The sequence below is a fragment of the Phodopus roborovskii genome, unplaced genomic scaffold (genome assembly GCF_943737965.1).
Source record: "Phodopus roborovskii unplaced genomic scaffold, PHOROB, whole genome shotgun sequence".
NCBI lineage: Eukaryota > Metazoa > Chordata > Mammalia > Rodentia > Cricetidae > Phodopus > Phodopus roborovskii.
The window spans coordinates 30,037,729-30,056,934 of record NW_026126434.1 but is presented as its reverse complement, the minus strand read 5'-3'; the positions used below and the strand labels follow the sequence as shown (position 1 = coordinate 30,056,934).

Sequence of the window (19,206 nt, the reverse complement as noted above, 5' to 3'; positions counted from 1 at the left end):
ATGCGGACTGAATGTCATCTAAAACCCATCAAGGCTTGTGATAGCAAAAAATTCAGTGGCCAACTGTTTGAAATAGTACTGGCTGAGGCTACACCTTCAGGAGCTGTGTGGTTTTCTCAAAGTGTTAAGAATAGCCAGTTTTGGGCAAAGAATGGTCTGACTGGCTGTTTGATCCACAGTCCTGCTTAAGGCAGCCAAGGCAGAAAGGAATTGTCCAACAGCTGTCAGTAGAGAATTGAATGCCCTACCTCCTGGTGTCTGCTTGTTTACAGGAAAATCAACATCAGAGAATCACTTATGATTAAAAAAAAAAAACTTGAAGAATTCATTAACATTCATAGTGATTTTAGCAATACATAAAACCTGAGCCAATGGCCAGAACAAAGGGGATCCCTTGCATCTGTCTTACCTTCCTTTCTTTGTTAGTGCATTTGAGTTTGTCTTATAGCCCAGACTAGCTTCAAATTCGCAATTCTCCCACCTCAGCCTTCAAGTGCTGGGATTAAGTCAGTAGGCAGTATGCCCTGCTCCACTATTCCTATAAACACATGCAAGTAGTTCAGCTAGCAGGGTCACACCAAGATGTAGGCATAACAATCTCCCATCAACTCTGTCTCCCTGCTTCAAAACTCTGGTTGATTTTGATAGCTATTTCCTCAGGATTGAAACATCTCTTCCTCATGACAGTAGAGAAGGCTCATAAAAATCAGAAAGAAGTTGCAAGACACAGAACCCTTCTTCCAGATTATGTCACCCATAAACAGTTCCTGGTGACATATGTCTCTTTGGTGGATCTTTGTACAAGTTATGTAGAGGGGTAAGCTGCTTAAATCACCCTTGCTTTTATAAGTGACCTGTCATCACCCATACTGCTGGCAATGGACCCCTAATTCTGCCAGTCTAGACTTGAGTGGAGAAGTTTCTTTGGTCTTTGATTAGTGCCCTACCTGGCATAAATAGACTTTTTATGTCTACCTTCAGAAAAGTCATATAAGAAAAGACTACAAGTTAACTCACTGGTTCATGTTCTAGGTGAAACAAGCTTGCCTTCCATAGGGAAGAGAAGTGTTGCAAGAATGGGAGTCACTGAAGAGCAGCTTCCCATCCATGAGCATCATTTTAGTCTGCAGTATTCACCAGCTGCCAATCATGTGCCAAGTGCTACCTTAGGCTCTGGGGACACAACAGCCTGCCATTAGATACTTTACATAATTATAGCTAATACCTAAACATATAACGTCAAGCCAGGTGTGGAGGCACATGTCTTTAACCACAACATTCAAGAGACAGAGGCAGGTGAATCTCTCTGAGTTCAAGGCCAGCCTGGGCTCCATAGCAAATTCCAGGGCTACATAGTAAGATACACAGTGAGTAGTCTCTCTCTCTCTCTCTCTCTCTCTCTCTCTCTCTCTCTCTCTCTCACACACACACACACACACACACACACACACACACACCAGGCACTAGCAAGTAGAGTAAAACAAGAGAAGGTGCAGAGTGCTTGTTTGGACATGCCGACTTTTCTCTTGCAGTTATCGAATGCAGCCCTTGGTTCCTGAGGTGCCACACTTGTTCCCACTTGAGAGAAATACCACATTACTATGTGCTTTTCTTTCTCCAGAAAGCTGCCCAGGGCAGCCACTTGCAGTGTTCTGAGGAAAGGGAATGAAAAAGAGAAACCATAGGGTGGAAAGAGGCTGCTTCCACCACAAACCGACTCATCCACTTTTTATTTTATTGACACTCTGCTGTTACACAGGGAAGTGAGGTGTTGAGGGCACAGAAAGAAATCACTTCAGCTCTGCGAAGCAGTAAGCTTTGGGAAAACAGATAACAAGAGGGAGAGTCAAAAGGAAAGACTGGCTCACAACAAACAGAGATGCTAAGAGGTTCAGTATAAATGACATTATCATTTCAACTTTTCTGGGGTCATGATGTGCCTTTGGAGAATGGGAAAAACAAATCCTTTACAGAATTACTTGAGTCACAATGACTAAGCACTATGGGGGCCCTACGGACCGATTAGGATTCAGGCAGGGCATGAAGGGGAACGCCACAGGGGTCATAATTTGTGATTGCCAATTACAACTACCACCTGTTTGGAACTATGCTGAGTTCTCACAGCAGTCACATTAAGGGTTTAGCCCTATTATCCTCATTCCAGTTACAAACAGGAGGACATGGGATTTCCAGGTTAAATACCTTGTCCAGGTCGCAGTCTTGCAGCCATCAAGAAGCAGGGGAAGGAGAGAAACTCAAATCTGCCAACTCTGGAGTCAGGGTGTTTTCCATACCCCTGTCACATGACACGTTTCACAGAAGGAGTGATGGGGATGACTTGGGCGTCTGTTAGTATAGTTCCAAGTGGGTGTCATGGAACACACAGATTCAGGTTTGAATGGGCTATTTGTAAGTCTCATGGGGGAATGTTGGATCCTGTCACCTAGAAGCCTCTCTCCTAGGAAAAGATTTTTTTAAAAGTTTATTTATTTATTATGTGTACAGTGTTCTGTCTGCATATATGTCTGCCCAACAGAAGAGGGCACCAGATCTCATTACAGATGGTTGTGAGCCATTTCAGGACCTGTGGTAGAACCATCAGAGCTTTTAACCTCTGAGCCATCTCTTCAGCTCTGGAAAAGGTTATTATGTCAAGTGATTGGGGATGGAAGGGGGAGTCCTAGGGATTGAAGCCAGGGCTCTATGCATGCTTCACAAGCGATTTTGGGTTGGGATCTGAGCTGACAGAGGAGTCAGCCTCTAGGGACATGTCCCTAAGAAGTGATCCTAGACAGTGATCCGATAGTTGGGGTGGACCTGGGGCCTGACATCACAGACCATGCCAAGAAGCTGAGCCAGGACACGCTCCCGATTTCTTTGCTGGGAGCTCTGCATGCCCTGGACCTGACGTCTGGTGGCCTGTTCCACTTCTGCAGACAGGTTCCCCTGAGAGCCCATGGCCTGGGGAGCGGGGTAGAGGAGAGACAGAAAAAGCAAAAACAGAGAAAGAAAGGTCCTACTGTGTAGAAGGAAGGATCCCAAGAAAGGCCTGGAAAGCCTTTTCAAAACTACTCCCATCCACAAAAACTCTGGATACCAGACAGGTCAGCACAATCCCGGTTTCCAAGACGTAGCATACAACCTTACTCAAAAAAAAAAAAAAAAAAAAAAAAAAACAGCCTGGACTTCCCACCCTTTTACCACAATGGCCATAAAACTGTCCCCCACACCATCCATGTTGCCACACTCCACACAGACTGTGAAGGCTGCCCCAAGTTACATGCATCCTTTAAAATTGCTAGGCCTTGCCAGCCCTCTGTGACAGCATAGTTTCTTGTTGAGTCACCTACATTTTACAGGGGCACCCCCTAATTTGCGCCTGAGTTGGTCCATCCACCCCTGCCCCCCCCCTCAACTCACCGCCTGCTGCTTGCTCTGAAACTCCTGCTCACGCTCTCTGCGGTATTGCTCTACCTCCATTTGGGCTTCCTCCTTTGCCTGCTTCAGTCTCCGGGCCTTCCCTAGAGGCAGAAGGACGGACGGACGGACGGACAGACAGACAGACAGACACACACACACGCACACACACACACATCCAAGGTGTGTTAGTAGGGACCAGACCCCTCCAGAAAGTTATTCAGCTTCCTGTCAACCAACCAAGTGCTGGATTCTAAAAAACCCACCCATTTCTTCTATCGTAATAAGCTTCCAGACCCCAGTTCAGTCTCCATGTCTCCATTATCCTTGGGTTTTCCTAAGGACTCAAATGTCCGTACGCCCTGCCCCTAAATTCTCCTTCCAGGGTCCTAAGAGAGCAAAGAGGAGGCTCACTCTTCCTGGCATCGGCCACCTTCTCTGCTGCCCGCTTCTCAGCTTGGAGGAGCTGCTGGATACCCTGGGACTGACTGGCCATTTTTTGTCACTAGAGAGGATGCTGTTTCGAAGGCGACCAAGGTACCAGATGGCTCCTACCCTCCAGCGCCTACTCCTCCGGCCGGCTCGTTGCTGCAATCCTCTACTCCCACTGGGTCTTAATGCTCCCGTTTTTCTCAGTCTCCTGCATCCTCACACTGATGACTGGTCCTCCTCTAGAGCCTCACTGAGGTAGTGCCCCAAACGGCCGCCTGGGGGCAGCAGAGACCAGGCCCTGTGCTGACATACAGCAGCAGGTGCAGGGAGGGCTTCTCGGTGTCACCGGGGTCTACAGGGATGGGGATGGGGGAAACGGAGGCTGGAGCGTTTGGGTGGGAGAACTTGATTGGTGGTCTTAGAGGAGACACAAAGACGATGAGAATGGTGTGTGAAGGTAAGGATGTGCTTGGAGACCAGTACGATGGGCTTCACACTACCACCGCTCTGTCTCCCCGCCTCCCTCTGCCCCTCCCCTCCCCCTCTTCAGTCTCCCATTTTTTTTTTTTTAAAAAAAAAAACACATTTCCCAAATCCGAACGCCTGCACACATCTCACCTCCTCTGTCCTACATTTGCCTACTTAGAGTCGTCTCATGTATTTTTCTTTTTGGATCTACCTATATTCTTTTCTTTTCTTTTTGTATTTGGAGACAGGGTTTCTCTGTGGAGTCCTGGCTGTCCTGTAACTCGCTCTGTAGTCCAGGCTGGGATGGCTTCTGCCTCCTGAGTGAGTGCTGGGCTTTTTTTTTTTTTTTAATCTTCCCCTCTTTGCTGTCTTTCTCTTTCTATTTTTATCCCGTTATCAAACTACTCCTTCTCTCCTATTGAGGGGTCCGAGAGAAACCTCAGAACACCCCTCCTGTCTCCCAGTCCCTTATTACTTGGCCTCTAAATCCCGAATTCTAGTTTCAGGAGGACCCTCTGTCGCAATTGCTTTGTTTCCCCTCCGGAAGCCTAATCATGGAGCACCGGGTCCGGGAGAGCGGGACGGTTTCCGGGATGGGCCTAATAGTTCATTTCCGCCCGAAACTTGCCTCCGCGCTGGCGCCATTTCCGCCAGCCCGGAGCGCCTCCTACCTTCCCGCCTCCCTTCTCGGAGCGTCTCAAACCCAGGCCCCGGGTCCCCAGCTCCGAGGGTCCTTGGGGGGCGGGGAGCAGGTCTGATGAGTAACCCCTCCCCCCAGGTCCCCGAGGAAGAAGCCTCTACGTCTGTCTGTCGGGTACATTATATTCCATTTCTAGATCACTCTTTGAATTTGTGACTTTTTTCCCAGTTCAGATTTGGGCTGATGAAAATGCCTCCACCCCCGGTCTGGCCTTACTAGTTTTTCAACCCTCCCCCCCCCAACAAAGTTCAGAGTTAACTTTTTTCTTGGTCTCTGGAGCCTTAAAACAATCATGTATCGTCTTCTCAAAAATTACATCCGAAATTAAGTCTATGACCCCGGCCCCCAACTCCACTCAACCACCCACCCCACGCCCCAACCTGTCATCCGGTAAGGGATGAGAGTTTAGGAAAGGCTTCATCTCTTGCTGGAAATGTAACGGGAGGTAAATGGGAGGTGAAGGGAGGAGCAGGCAAGCGAATCTGAGATGGAGGGAGAGCCGAGTGTGGTCCTCACTGCTGCCTTTTCCCACTTCTTCCTCAGCCCAAGAGTTCCATGGCCTCTGCTTCCCGCCGACAACGCCGAGAGCGACGCTTCCGGCGGTACTTGTCTGCAGGGCGGCTGGTGCGAGCCCAGGCTCTCCTCCAGCGACACCCTGGCCTTGATGTGGATGCCGGGCAGCCCCCTCCTCTCCACAGGGCCTGTGCCCGCCACGATGCCCCAGCCCTGTGCCTGCTGCTGCGACTCGGGGCTGACCCAGCCCACCAGGACCGCCACGGCGACACGGCACTGCACGCTGCTGCCCGCCAGGGCCCCGAAGGTGAGTGGCTCCGTGGGATCAGAGATGAAATAAAGGCCAGCTGATGGTTGGGAAATAAAGGCCAGGTGTGGTGGCGCACACCTTTGACCTGAGCACGCAGGGACAGGAGAAACGCTCTGAGTTCGAGGCCAACTTGGCCTGGTCTACACCGTGAGCTCCAGGAGACCCTGTCTCCAATGACAACAAAAATGATTGGGAAATAAGCTAGTTATTTGGCCCCTGGGACCTGTTGAAGTAGTTGACCTGGTTGGCATGTGACCATCATATGCTTTACTATAACAGATAAGCTTTTCCCACTAAGGTAGGGGTGTGGGTTGGTGTTTAGTGTGTGACTGTTGGTGGGTTTTGTTTTTGTTGGGGTCTTCAGGCTGGCCTCAAACACAGTCTTGCTCAGCATCCCAAGTGCTGAGATTACAGGTATGTGGCAACACACCCAGCCACCCTGCTTGCAATTTTTCTTTGCATTTCCTATCTTTCAGGATTAGTGATTGCTTTGTTTCTTTGAAGGCTATTTGCCTGTAGCACAGCCTTGTTCCGGAGTCAGATCCCAGCTCCAAGAAGTTTGTTCAACCCTCCCACTGTACCCCAGCTTAGTTTGTTTCTCTTTGTGTGGAATTAAAACAATAGCAACCTTTGTGATTTGCCACAAAATATCGGTGCTGTCTGTTTCGTGATCAGCTGGGATGACCAACTGACAACAGAAGTGAAACTTGGTATCTGCAGTTCCTGTGTCATGAACAGATTCGTGGTCCTTAATGCATGCTTCTGAAGTACAGAAACACCCTGGGGACCAGTTTTCCCCAGTCTTCAACAAATTTCTGTAACAAAAAAAGAAAAAGAAAAAAATCTAATTTAAAGCTGGTGGTGCAGCCTTTAATCCAGCACTCTGGAGGCAGAGGCAGTCAGGACTCTGTGAGCTCACACTCAGCCTGGTCTACAAATAGAGTTCCAGGCCAGCCAGAGCTACATTAGAGAGGCCCTTTCTCAAAATAACAACAACAAAACATCTCTAATCAGTGGTAACGAATGGCTTCATGGTGCAATGACCCTGCCTTTCCCCACTTTGTGCAGATAGCCTGCCCAGAAACAACCTGGCCACCTAGAAAGCTGAGGAATTACAGTGCACTCTTGTAATCCCAGCACTCAGGAGCATGGGGTTCACCTCAAGGCCAGTCTAGTCCAGGCCTAAGAGTCTCAAACAAACAAGCCAGTCTAACCTAAACGGAGGCCATGGCCATCAGTGTACCCTGCTGAGATCAATGTTCAGGTGTTCTCTATCAAAGACTTCGTCTGTTTGCCAGCCCCTGCTCCCCTAGCCAGGTGACCTCCTCTAGATATTGTACTTCTAGATGAACGCTATCAAATCCCAGACAGTTCTGAAAACAACATGAAGGTGTTGCTTTGGCAGTGACAGCAGGAGCTGCTCCATAGAGAGCAGCCTCTTGATAGAAGTGGAGAGAAGGTTGGCCCCTGAGGGATTGCCTTCTGAGCACTGGAGAATGTGAGCAGCACCAACCCTGATTGCCCCTTTTCTCATCTCCAGCTTGGCCTCTTCTTCGTCCAGGAAAAAAAAAAAAATCCATTTCTTTAATTCTGCTTCACAGGAGTAAAGCAGGCTTGCATGCTTTATTTTTTAAGCTTAAAGAGAGGAAATTTGCCAAATGCAGACTGCAGCTGGCTGGCTGATTTTTGTTGTGGAGAATCTGAAGAGTAAAGCTCTTGAGGTGCCTGAATAAGTCTAATGGAATCTTTACAAGTAGGACTGTTCCCAGCAGAGCAACAAGCCAGAAGCAACCTCAACCTCCAGTTTTGTTTTTTGAGTTTTTAAAGGCAATAAATAAAGTCATGACGTATACAGAAAGGCAGCTCTGTACCCTGCAGCACCCAAGAGTTGTTTACCAAAGTGGAAAGACAACAGCTAAATAGTCAGACAGTTAACCTTTAGCTCATGGTCACTTTGTATAGGAATCTGTGGCTGCCACAGAGACCAGTTCACCATAGATATTTATGCCTGGTCTAAGTGATCAGAGACCATTGTTACCCAAGGTAGTTTTAGCATTTAGTATTCTTAGGAATGTTTCCACAAGCTTGGTGAGAAAGCACAGTGCCTCAGGCAGCTGCTTTCCGGTTCCGAGGCCTGCACCCTTACCTCAGAGAGTCTGTTTGCCTCAGAAATGGAGACTGTGATGAGCACATGACCCACACATTAGCTGCAGTTTTGCTACGAATTTGTTTATGGCTCAGGTGAACCTTGCTGAGTAGCTAGCTCCTGATAGTGGAGTAGCTACCTCTCTCACTGTATTGAATTCCTAGACGAGTGAGAAACATCTGACACAAGGTGGTGAAAGCAAAGCCTTTCTAGGAGGTTCAGGGCCTTGTCTGGAATGTCGCAGTTGAGAGATTGCAATGGCCCAAAGAGGAACCCACTCCTCCATACATCTATCTACTCCCAATCCCTGGCTGTTTACCCTGTCACCTGCCAGCCAGGCCACCAGGTGGCGCTGTAACTTTGAAGTCGCCATCTCATTCAGCTGGCCGCTGCTGCTTGGGAGATGATGGTAAAGTGGAACTACATTCCTTGTTGAGCAGGTTAAGTGACTGAACCTCCAGCAGGAGTCGCCTCTCAGTTCTGAGGGATGCCCATGTTCACTGAAGTGGCTGGAAGGGTTTATCATACCCACTGGAGGTCAGAAGAGGGAAGAGCCCTCCCCCATTTTAGGTCTTGGTAACTTTTTTGGTTCATTATGGGAGAGCACTCTCAGCTGTCAGAGAGGCCCATCCGTGAAGCATATGTCAAATGGTGGCCATCCTGCACACAGAGCAATCAAGCATGAACACTGACAAACACAGTCTTGGGGTTGATTTTATGGGGGCGGGTATAAAAAGCAAGCAGTCATTCTGATGTTTGGGTTTGGGGTTTAAGGTTTGTTCTGGTTGTTTTGTTTGCTTGCTTGGTTGGTGGGCTTTTTGTTGTTGTTATTGGTGGTGGTAGTGGTTTTTGAGACAGGGTCTCTCTTTGTAGTCTTGGCTTTTCTGGAACTCAACACATAGACAAGGCTAGGCATGATGTATTTTCCTCTGCCTGTGAATCCAATACCTGGTTCCCACCTAAGTTCAGGGGTTAGAGGTGTGAACCAGCTTGTTTAGTTTTCTTTTTTCCTGGTGCTGGGACTTCAACCAAAGGTCTTATACACACCAGGCAAAGCAGGGCACCTCTTCCCCAGCCTCCTTTTTCTTTTTCGTTTGAGATGATGGCCACATGTGTAGCCTAGGCAGCTGTTGGGACACGGGCCTGAACCACTAGGGTTGTTTGTCTCGATATAACATTCACTGCTCTTCTGTTCTGTGTCAGCTTAGTAGCAGACATGCCATCCACTGCCACCTTGATGTGCACAGTAAAAGCAAGAGGCAGTCTTGTTTTAAAATGACTGGGCACAGTTGACGTTCCAGCCTCGCCTTCTGCACACCCACAGATCTGTCACCCCAGCCGCAGTTGTCTTCTGTGACCCTAGCACACATTTCACAAGCACTGTCCTGTCAGGAAATTCGTGGTGAAAGAATTTACCAAAGCCAGGCATGGTGGCACATGCCTGTGATTCCAGCACCCAGGAGGTTGAGGCAGGAGGACCAGGAGTTCAAGGCCAGCCTGAGCCACCTAAAGCCGTGTGTGTGTGTGTGTGTGTGTGTGTGTGTGTGTGTGTGTGTGTGTGTAGGGGGGTTACCAGAGGCAATGAAGAATCTATTGCTACAATGTAGACAGTAGAGAGCAGCAGTGGGAAGCATTTTCACACCACTGTGCTCTGGTTGTTTAGGTGTCATGGAATGGGACACTTGTGTGGGTTCATGTCCAGGTGCTCAGGTGGACAATCATTCCTTTATTGTGGGATACATTTTACAGTTTAAGTTATTTCTACTTGGGACTATATCTCTGTAAGATGTCATGAGTTGCTAGGGGTCAGAGTAGATTGCCTGAGCCTGCTCATTTTAAACAATTCTCTACAATGGTATCTGAGACCCTAAGACAGACTATAGCCATTCCTCATTAAACTGAATTCTTTCTCTTTTAGAACTTAGTTGTATTTTTCTATCTATGTGTAGAGGTCAGAGGATACAGTTGCTGTTGGTCCTCAGCTTCATTCATTGTATTTGAGACAGTGTCTTGTTTCTTTTTTTAACTGTGTAAACCAGGCCCATGAGTCTGTATAAATAGACTCCTGTCTCCACCTCTTTTTTTTTTTTTAAGATTTATTTATTATGTATACAATGTCCTATATGCATGTATGCCTACATGCTAGAAGAAGGCACCAGATCTCATTATAGATGTTTGTGAGCCACCATGTGGAATTGAACTCAGGACCTCTGGAAGAACAGTCAGTGTGCTTAACTTCTGAGCCGTCTCTCCAGCTCTGCCTCCACCTCTTATCTTTCCGTGGGAGAGCTGGAGTCGCAGGTGTACCCTGCTGCATCTGGCTTTATATGGGTGCTGGGGAGCAAACTCAGGGTCTCTGAATTTCATGGCAAGCATTTTACCAGTGTTGTGATCTTCCAGCCTCAAAAGTTAACCCTTTCTGGTCCTGCTCAAAGACAATAGCAGCCTTGTTTGAGCCCAGCCCTGTGCAACTATCCATCATAGAACACCCCTACACACAAGGCTCACAAAAGATGAAGGCCATCTTCTGGAACTGCTTCAGGCCTGAGAGGCCCTGCTGGCAATGCTGATTTGTCATGCATTCATGAGACCACAGGACATCAAGAGAGGTGGAGCTACTGTTGAAGGAGACCAGAGGTCACACCATGACACTAGATCAGGAGGTCCTGGATGGTGGGAGGTGGTATCAGCGATGCCATGGCTGTTGCCCTGAGGCAGGACCATCTGCAGCTGAGACCTGAAGTCAGAAAGACATTGATTTACCAGGAGGTTGAGTAAGCAGTGGCCAAAAAGACAAAGCAGAATTAAACACAAAAAGGGCTGTGAGGAGCTGCTAGGAGTTGTTCCAGTCAGGAGACAGGTTGAGACCTCTGAGTTGGACAAAGACAGCTGTTTTATTTCTGGCTGGAGTGAGGGAGTGGAGAAGGAAGGAATGGGAGGCAGTGCTGAGGGAAGGCCATGTGGTTCTGGACTTGCAGTCATTTGTAAGTTAGAATAGGAAAGCAGGGATGCCCTAGATAGTATGGTGTGTGTGAGTCTCAAGCCCAGCCTGGGCAAAGATCATACCCGTCTAGGTGAGGAGTTGGTCCCTTAAGATAATAGAATATGAGCAAAATGACAAGGAGTGGCCCTTTATACAAGACCATCACATTGGGTCTGTGGGAAAGCTGAAGGACAGTAAGGCAGGAAAGGAGGGGTTACAGGTGACAGCTCAGTGACTCCAGGAAGAGTACAGTAGTGACATAAGGATGAAAGAAACCCTGTGGATATCTAAGAAGTCTGAAATATTGGGTATGGGAGTAAAAGGCAAGACCACCCAGGTAATCTAAGAGGTCTCCTTGAGGGAAGAGAGTTTCAAAACTTCTATCATTAGATCTGAGAAAGGAAAGAGATGATCTTGGCCATTCACTAGGATCTGGGGGTGTTTGAGGACAGGTTTCACCTGGTTCTCCCCAAAAGGAGAGAGCAACACACAGGAATGGGCAGCTTGAACTTTTACCAGAACATGCCTACCTCTCTCTGGACTTAAACCTGAATTGTCAGGTCTTACTGCTTGACTGTAGTTTGAGTTTGGGGGAACTGACAGGGCCTAGTCTGGGAACTTTGAGCGGCCTCTTGTAATGAGGGAGGATGTTTTTTCTTGTTGGTTGGTGGTGGTAGTGGGTTTTTTTTTTTTTTTTTTTTTTGAGACAGGGTTTCTCTCTGGAGCCCTGGATGTCCACATGGACATCTGCCAGGAGCTATTCTGAGCCCAAGGCTTCTCTGGTCTCTGGCTGGAACTTGGGACTTGCTATCTCTTTTAAGGAGAAAGTGTCAGCCCTTAACTGGCTGCTGTTCTAATGCTGCTGCCTTGTACCTTGCTTTGAACATGCATTGAAGAGCATGGTTTATATTTGAGAGGTAAATCCATCTAGTCATTTCTTGAAGTTGACAACTGTTGTACTTAATACCTTCTATGGCTCAGCCAGGCATCTGAGTGATGGCCCTTCAGGTCTCAGACAGAGTCTCTCTACATAGTCCTGGCTGTTCTGGAACTCACCATATAGACTAAGCTATCCTGGAACAGGATCCTGCCTCTGCCTCACACCAGCACTGGGATTAAAGGTGTGAGCCACCACCGCCTGGCAAAATTCAGTTGTCAAGGTAACAGCCTCACAAACTCAGCAGAGAACAATCATCATGACAAAACAAAATCTTTGTCTCCTGAAGCCAGCTTTTGGCAAATGTTCTTTAGCACGGGAGCATCCGTCTCAGGAGTCCTGAGGAGCAGAGCTTGGGCTTTGGCTATGGGTGGATGCCACATAGATGTGGGGTTTCAGTGGAGCAGTGCCCACTCATCCTCTTCAAGCTTTGTCTGCTGCAGGTCTTCTTGTGACTCACTCAGACCGCCTTCCACATGCTTACACTTGTTAGTTTGCCCTCATCTTTTCTTTTCCATTTTGGAACAGTCCAGTGACTTTATCTCTTTCTTAACTAAAAATACCCTTTTCTTTTCACCTTCCTTACCCAGAGCATCTCTTCACACTCATTGCCTCTGCTCATGGCTTTTCCCGCTCACTCACCACGTCTTTTTGCTGTGTTTACCTCTCTACCAGAGGCTTGAATCTTCAGTGCACCCACAACATGAGGTATCCTGCAGACATGATGTCAGACTGTGAGGCTCTGTCTGTCCAGGGTCTTCATTGTTGCTTGGATTTTTTTTTTTTTTTAAACAAAAATTCCTGTCTTTATTCTATTATCTCTCTCCTATAGGAGAAGCAATTGAAATCAGTCAGGTGCCTCAAATTGGTTATGTGTTTATTATTATGACCCACTAAACATTCTCCCAACCATAAAACCAGGACACAGGTACTGTTAACATCTTCATGCTGTGAGAAAAGAAACTGAGTGTCTAAGAACTTGGTGAATGAACTGCCATGGCTGGATGGTGAGTGAGTGGACTGGGGTTTTGTCCCAGGCACGGATGCTAGGATCCGATCTCCAGCAAATAATGAGCTCTATAGAGAAGAGATAAAGTGAAGAACAAAACATTTACAGATTGCCAGGAAGGCCCCAGTGGCCGTGGAGATTGTGGAGATGCAGCCCTCAGGACTGGGGTTATTCTACTTCAGGCCCATTGAAACACATACAGCCTTTGTAATTGTTAGATTTTCCCTTGTCACTAGTTCTCTTTGTTTGTTTATTTTAGATCCCGACCCCAGTTTCTCTCCCACCCAATGCTTGGAAACTTTAAAAGTTCTATTATGCTTAAAAAAAAAAAACAAAAAAGGTGAGAGTGAGAATTACAGTGTTACATCCCTGTCAAAGCTGGCAAGTTTAGCAGCTGACCTTGGACAGGGGTTTGATTGTCTTAGTCTGAGCACAAGACAGACACAGCCAAGAATATTGTGTGTTGACCCTGCGATTGGAAGTTTTGGATACTAAAAAACTGAAGGAAAGCTGGGTGTTGGTGGGGAATGCCTTTAATCCCAGCACTCGGGAGGCAAATGGCAGCCTGGTCTCCAGAGTGAGTTCCAGAACAGCCAGGACTACACAGAGAAACCCTATCTCAAAAAAAACCTAACCAAAACAAACTGAATGAAATAGTAAATGGTTAGCTTTCCTGGAGGATCAGGGGACACATACCCAGACAGTGTCGAGGTCTCTATTAGCTGCCTTGTCAAGGGGACAGATGTTGGGGGTGGGTGATAATTGTTCCCTGGGTTCCTTGAATGAGTGTGTGAGTGAGAGAATGTGTGTGTGAGAAGGAGGTGCAGTTGGAGGGAGGAGGACAGGGAAAAGTCAGAGGGGAAGGCGGGAGTGGAGTTGGTGGTGGAGGCTGCTGGAGAGAGAAACTGGAGGCTGAGTGGGAGCATGTGTGGCCATCAAGGGTGTCATCTAGGCTGAGATCAGGGGAGGTACCTGTTGGGTCCCATGCTGAGACCATGGAGTACTGGACAGGAGGAATCTTGGAATTTTTACCCCCAAAATTATGGCAAAAAGGTCCAATTGTGGGACAGAATTGTAACTCAGTGTATTGTTCTATGGCCAATGTTCCTCTTCTAGGAGTAGAAACAAGGTCCAAGTTTTATTACAAAGGAAAAACAATGTTTTGTTTGCTTTGGTTTTTGAGAAGTTGAAGACAGAATTTAGACCAGTTTTTGAGAGTATGTCTCAGGTCAGGTCTTATATCCTACCAGAGATGCAGCCTTACCCCGAATGCATCTTCAGAGAGCAGTATCCCTCCGAGTTCAGTACCAACTTTACTGAGGTTTGCTCTAAACCAGGGCATCCACAGAGAATACAAACCTCCTGACTCACAGGTGAAACCCAGTTGGTCAAGCCAGACTGACCTTAAAGAGAGGCACACTGGCCAGGCTAGAAGAGAGGGCTCACTATCCCAAGAAAGTGAAACATTGGTTACCCTTGTGTCTCTCTGTGCAGAAAGTCTGACTGGGACAGGTGATCTGCAGGATTGTGTTGTTCTTGTCTGTGGTGCTGAAGTTCCAGCCAGGGCATTGGCACACACTAGGCAAATGCTCGCTTTCCCACTGAGCTGTGTCTCTGAGGTACTTCCCTCTCTCAGTAGAAGTGCTGTGCTATTAGAGGTGAGGGGAGAATCCTGCTTGTGTTATTACGGGAAAGTGAATGTTTCTTCCACAAAACATTTTCTTGTATACTTTTTCCCATATGGAAGTACATTTTGGCCAAACATGATGTCATTTTTTGTTTGTTTGGTTTTAGCTTTGGAGCCTGTCCTGGAAATGGCTCTGTAGACCAGGCTGGCCACAAACTCACAGAGATCTACCTATCTCTACCTCCCTAGTGCTGGGATTAGAGGTGTGCACCACCACCGACTGGCAATGTCACAAACCTTTTAATCCTAGCAGACAGGAAACAGGCAAGTGGATCTCTGTGAATTCTAAACCAGCCTAAGGTTCATGGTGAGACCCTATCTCAAAAAAGAAAAAGGAAGGGATGGAAGGAGGGGCGGGGGGGGGGGGGGAAGAAGACTATGCTAATGAACATTGGAAAAGTTGACTTAGGGCCTGGAGAGGCAGCTCAGTGGTCAGTAGAGCACACTGCCCCTTCAGAGGACCCAGGTCCAGTCCCCAGCAACCATGTTGGGCAGCTCACAAATGCCTGACACTCCAGCCCCAGGGATCTGACTTTCTTTGCTGGCACTAATCTTCCTAAAGCTAGAGTGAAATCAAGAAGAAAATTTTGGTGCAGAATTAAAAAAACTTTTAAAAAGATAGATGGGGAGAAAATCCTATGTTTTAACAGTCCTATAAAAAGGACTTTCTTCAACTGGACAAAGTGGCACACACCTTTAATCCCAGCACTCGTGAGGCCAAGGCAGGGGGAGCTCTGAGTTTGGGGCCAGCCTGGTCTACAGAGTTCTAGGACAGCCATGGCTATACACACATACACACACACAGGATTTTCATGTCTGTATGAATATGAAAAAAAATTTCCAAAGAAGAAAATGAAGACTATGAACAGGTTATTCATAAAATAAATACTAAGAGCCAGAAATACTAAAAAAAATAAATAAATTTATTAATAAAACTTTATTTTTGAGACAGGGTCTCTCCATAGCCCTGGCTATCCTGGAACTCACTCTGTAGATCAGACTGACCTCAAGCTTACAGAGATCTGTCTGCCTCCGCCTCCCAACTGCTGTGATTAAAGGTCTGTGCCACTGTGCCTGGCCTTTTATTAGAACCATTTTTTAACCTGTCCTATTGGCAACATGAAAAGGTTGGCATGTATGTACAGTAAAGGAAGGTGGGTGACACTGTGTGTTTGTGACACAGACACTGAGAACAACCTGGCAGGCTTGCAGATGCTTTGACTCAGAGCATCTACCCTGAGTAGATACCGCACCAAGTCCACAGACATGCAGGTTTAAGGCTGAAGGTTTATGCACGTGTACACACACACACACACACACACACACACACACACACACACACACACCCCTTATAGCCAATAAAACAAATTATGTATTTCAGAAAAAAAATTTTTTTAAAAAAGCAAGTTGCCAAGCTGGTTGTATACCTTTGAGTAAATGTGCATAGTACATGCTCACAGCCATGTGTACATTTATATGGACCAAGGCAGGACTGGGGGATTGCAGCAAACTGTTAATAATTATAACTTTAAGCTGGGTGTGTTGGTAAACAACAACAACAAAAACCCCAAAATCCTGAGTTAAACTTCCTATGCAAGCCTGGACACACACATGCATACACACACATAAGTGCACATACTATATACTCACACACTCATATAAACACACACTATACACTCTCTTGCATTCTGTACACACACCCTGGTGAGCCCTGGTGGGACGGAAGTCGAGCAGATATTTGCTAACTGGGGCAGCTTGGGACGGTTTGTGGCAGGTCACAGTAGCACTAAGGAAACCTCACCCTGATGTGGTTTCAGGCGGGCTTGGCACCTTGGATAGCCAAGGGTTAGGACCTTCCATCTTCCTGGCAATGACAGGTCAGCCCTGCTTCTGAAGTGCCATCCTCCTGGTAGGTGAACAGTACTTCTTGGAACCAGCCAGGCCTGGCATCCCATCTCCTCCTACTCTGGGAGACAAGATAAGCCCTCAGGGCAGGAAAACTGCCCTACTCACCTAACTCTGGCTCCTGAATTGAGGCAGTTGGTGGCCCAGGTGGTGGACTTCCTTGAGGTTGGGGTGAAGCAAGCTGCATGGCATTTAGTGCCCCTGTAGTCTCTACCTGGTGAGATCAGGGTTCAGAAATGTACCCAGGATGTTTATATCTACTCCCCCTGCCCTTGGCCTGCACTCACCCATTTAGAAGGAGCTACTCCGCTGCTGGCTGCGTCTATGTGGTCCATGCTGATTGCTCTCTTCCCATCCTTGAGTGGGCTGAGAAATTCTGCAAAGAACATTTATTTCACTCTGCTTTATTGGGCAGAAATAGTAAATGTGCTTCTGTGTTTGCAGTGATACAGATATGCTGTTTGATATTCTCTATTACTATTCTTTTTTTGTTTGGTTTGGTTTTTTGAGACAGAGTCTCAACTAGCTTTGAAGCCTGTCCTGAAACTCGCTAAGTAGACCAGTCTGACCTCGAACTCGGACTCACCTGCCTTTGCCTCCTGAGTGCTGGGATTTAAGGTGTATGCCACTACCTACCGCCCAGAGGTGATCTTAATATATAGTTTTGGGTGAGAGCCATAGTTAGGAATAGGTATATAGTGATAATAGTTTCAAAATCAAAAGTATTTGAAGTTGCCGGGCAGTGGTGGCACACGCCACAGCACTCAGGAGGCAGAGGCAGGCAGATCTCTGTGAGTTCGAGACCAGCCTGGTCTACAAGAGCTAGTTCCGGGCCAACCTCCAAAGCCACAGAGAAACTCTGTCTCGAAGGAAAAAAAAAAAAAAAAGTATTTGAAGTTGTCCTAGGTGGCAGGAGCTAGGGCCAGAAAACTTCGTTTGTCACAATACTGAACTGAAATTGTTGTGGGGGAACAGTCGAAACATTCTAGACTTCCACACTTACCCTCACATAATTATTAGTAAATGTCAGGGTGGTTATTCCTCATACCTAGGAGTTAGGACTCCAAGACTGACCCCATCGGGGTTCGAGCCCCAGCTGATATGCTCACTGTCTCTGTTCCCAGCTTACACGGACTTCTTCCTGCCGCTGCTGAGTCGCTGCCCCTCAGCCATGGGGATAAAGAATAAGGATGGGGAGACTCCTGGGCAGATTCTGGGCTGGGGACCACCCTGGGATTCTGCTGAAGAGGAAGAGGATGAGGAGGTCTCCAAGGAGCAGGAATGGCATCAGAAGCTTCAGGGCGAGCTAGAAGATGAGTGGCAAGAGGTCATCGGGAGGTTTGAAGGTGAGGAGTCAGTTGCCACGGATAGCTGCCCTCCCTCCCCGCCATGTTCTCCACCCTAGGCCCTCTCCTCTGCATGTGTCCTCTTTATTTTACTATCTTTTATCTGGCCTCTAATCACAACCTCCCTCCAACAACCTCCTCCCTCCTCCCAAACAGAGGATGCTTCTCATGAGACACAGGAGCCTGAGTCCTTCTCAGCCTGGTCAGACCGCCTGGCTAGAGAGCATGCCCAGAAACGGCGGCGGCAGCTGGAGACAGAGGGATCCCGCCAACCCCTAAGGGCTGAGGGCTCCAGTCACAGCTGGCGGCAGCAAGAGGAAGAACATCGGCTTTTCCGAGAACGAGCTCGAGCCAAGGAGGAGGAACTGCGTGAGAGCCGAGCCAGGAGGGCTCAAGAGGCTCACAGGGACAGAGGGACAGAGCCTCCCAAGCCTGGGCCCAGGGCAGAGCACCCACGAGGGGCAGGGAGGGGTGGCCTCTGGCGCTTTGGTGATGTGCCCTGGCCATGCCCTGGTGGAGGGGACCCAGAGGCCATGGCTGCAGCTTTGGTGGCTAGAGGCCCCCCTCTGGAGGAACAGGGGGCTCTGAGAAGGTACTTGAGAGTCCAGCAGGTCCGATGGCACCCTGACCGCTTCCTGCAGAGATTCCGAAGCCAGATTGAGACCTGGGAGCTGGGCCGTGTGATGGGAACTGTGACAGCCCTTTCTCAGGCCCTGAACCGACATGCAGAAGCCCTCAAGTGACCCTAGGGGATGAGCAAGAACCTGTGGGGATGTCACCAAGGACAGGCAGGAAGAGGCGGAAGTTTGTGGATGGGGATGGATACGAGGCAGCTTAGCTACTGCACAGAGGATATGGGGCAGGCTCACGTAATGGGTGCGGGGGTGGGGGGGAGGCTCTACCACTGCTCTGACTATGCCATTTCCTAATAAGACCTGGTTCCACATCTCACTCCAGAGTCTTCTGCTTTTTCCATCGCTATGGTTTTCATCACCCATGACATCTCCTTTCCCGCCCAACTGTCGAAACCCGCAGCTCCCACACACCTGCAGCACATAGTCCGACAGTGTGCCGCTATCAACGGAGGCCAGAAGGCCCCGGCCTGTCCTCCTGCGAGGTCAGCCCTTATAAGGCCCAGTTTGTCCCTCAAACCCCCTCTGCTCCCTCCCCTGGGATCCTGACCACTTTGTAGACTACAGCTGAAGATATGAACAAGTGACAAAAAAGGGAACAAACCGTTTTCCTCCTGTGCTCCCCAAGCAGAACCACATCCTCCTCGCCGTGGCTCCCCTCCCTCTCCCCACTGGCACCCCTACCCAACACAGGGCTTTCCCTGTGCTGAGTCACTGAATG

The 19,206-nt window shown here is 48.1% G+C and overlaps 2 protein-coding genes and 1 long non-coding RNA gene across 4 annotated transcripts; 2 read left to right on the top strand and 1 right to left on the bottom strand.

The window, feature by feature from the left end:
• Positions 1–2,715: 2,715 nt before the first annotated feature.
• On the bottom strand, positions 2,716–4,067 carry Atp6v1g2 (ATPase H+ transporting V1 subunit G2). Its single transcript, XM_051187363.1, has 3 exons — positions 3,832–4,067; positions 3,421–3,521; positions 2,716–2,961 (listed from the first exon to the last, which is right to left on the bottom strand). Exons 1-3 carry the CDS (start codon positions 3,911–3,913, stop codon positions 2,788–2,790), a joined length of 357 nt encoding a protein of 118 aa, XP_051043320.1. The 5' UTR covers positions 3,914–4,067; the 3' UTR covers positions 2,716–2,787.
• An 80-nt stretch (positions 4,068–4,147) lies between these two features.
• Positions 4,148–18,751, top strand: Nfkbil1 (NFKB inhibitor like 1). 2 transcript variants are annotated; one of them, XM_051187362.1, is made up of 4 exons: positions 4,148–4,306; positions 5,561–5,837; positions 17,632–17,853; positions 18,010–18,751. In XM_051187362.1, the coding sequence occupies exons 2-4, from the start codon at positions 5,573–5,575 to the stop codon at positions 18,594–18,596; spliced, it is 1,074 nt and encodes a 357-aa protein (XP_051043319.1). In that variant the 5' UTR covers positions 4,148–4,306; positions 5,561–5,572; the 3' UTR covers positions 18,597–18,751. The 2 variants fall into 2 exon arrangements, with proteins under 2 accessions (XP_051043319.1, XP_051043318.1); XM_051187361.1 differs by lacking the exon at positions 4,148–4,306 and adding an exon at positions 4,946–5,131.
• On the top strand, positions 6,186–6,488 carry LOC127224351 (uncharacterized). The gene is made up of 2 exons (XR_007834697.1): positions 6,186–6,254; positions 6,345–6,488. It is a non-coding gene; the product is annotated as an uncharacterized LOC127224351 (long non-coding RNA).
• Positions 18,752–19,206: the final 455 nt, after the last annotated feature.

Bases quoted from the DNA above. Each gene is read 5' to 3' on its own strand.
- Atp6v1g2 (XM_051187363.1), bottom strand. From the start codon at position 3,913: ATGGCCAGTCAGTCCCAGGGTATCCAGCAGCTCCTCCAAGCTGAGAAG. The intron at 3,522-3,831 runs GTGAGCCTCCTC...TTCTGCCTCTAG, and splicing joins GGTGGCCGATGCCAGGAAGA to GGAAGGCCCGGAGACTGAAG. The intron at 2,962-3,420 runs GTGAGTTGAGGG...CCCGCTCCCCAG, and splicing joins TTCAGAGCAAGCAGCAGGCG to GCCATGGGCTCTCAGGGGAA.
- Nfkbil1 (XM_051187361.1), top strand. From the start codon at position 5,075: ATGAGTAACCCCTCCCCCCAGGTCCCCGAGGAAGAAGCCTCTACGTCT. The intron at 5,132-5,560 runs GTACATTATATT...CTTCTTCCTCAG, and splicing joins CCTCTACGTCTGTCTGTCGG to CCCAAGAGTTCCATGGCCTC. The intron at 5,838-17,631 runs GTGAGTGGCTCC...CTCTGTTCCCAG, and splicing joins TGCCCGCCAGGGCCCCGAAG to CTTACACGGACTTCTTCCTG.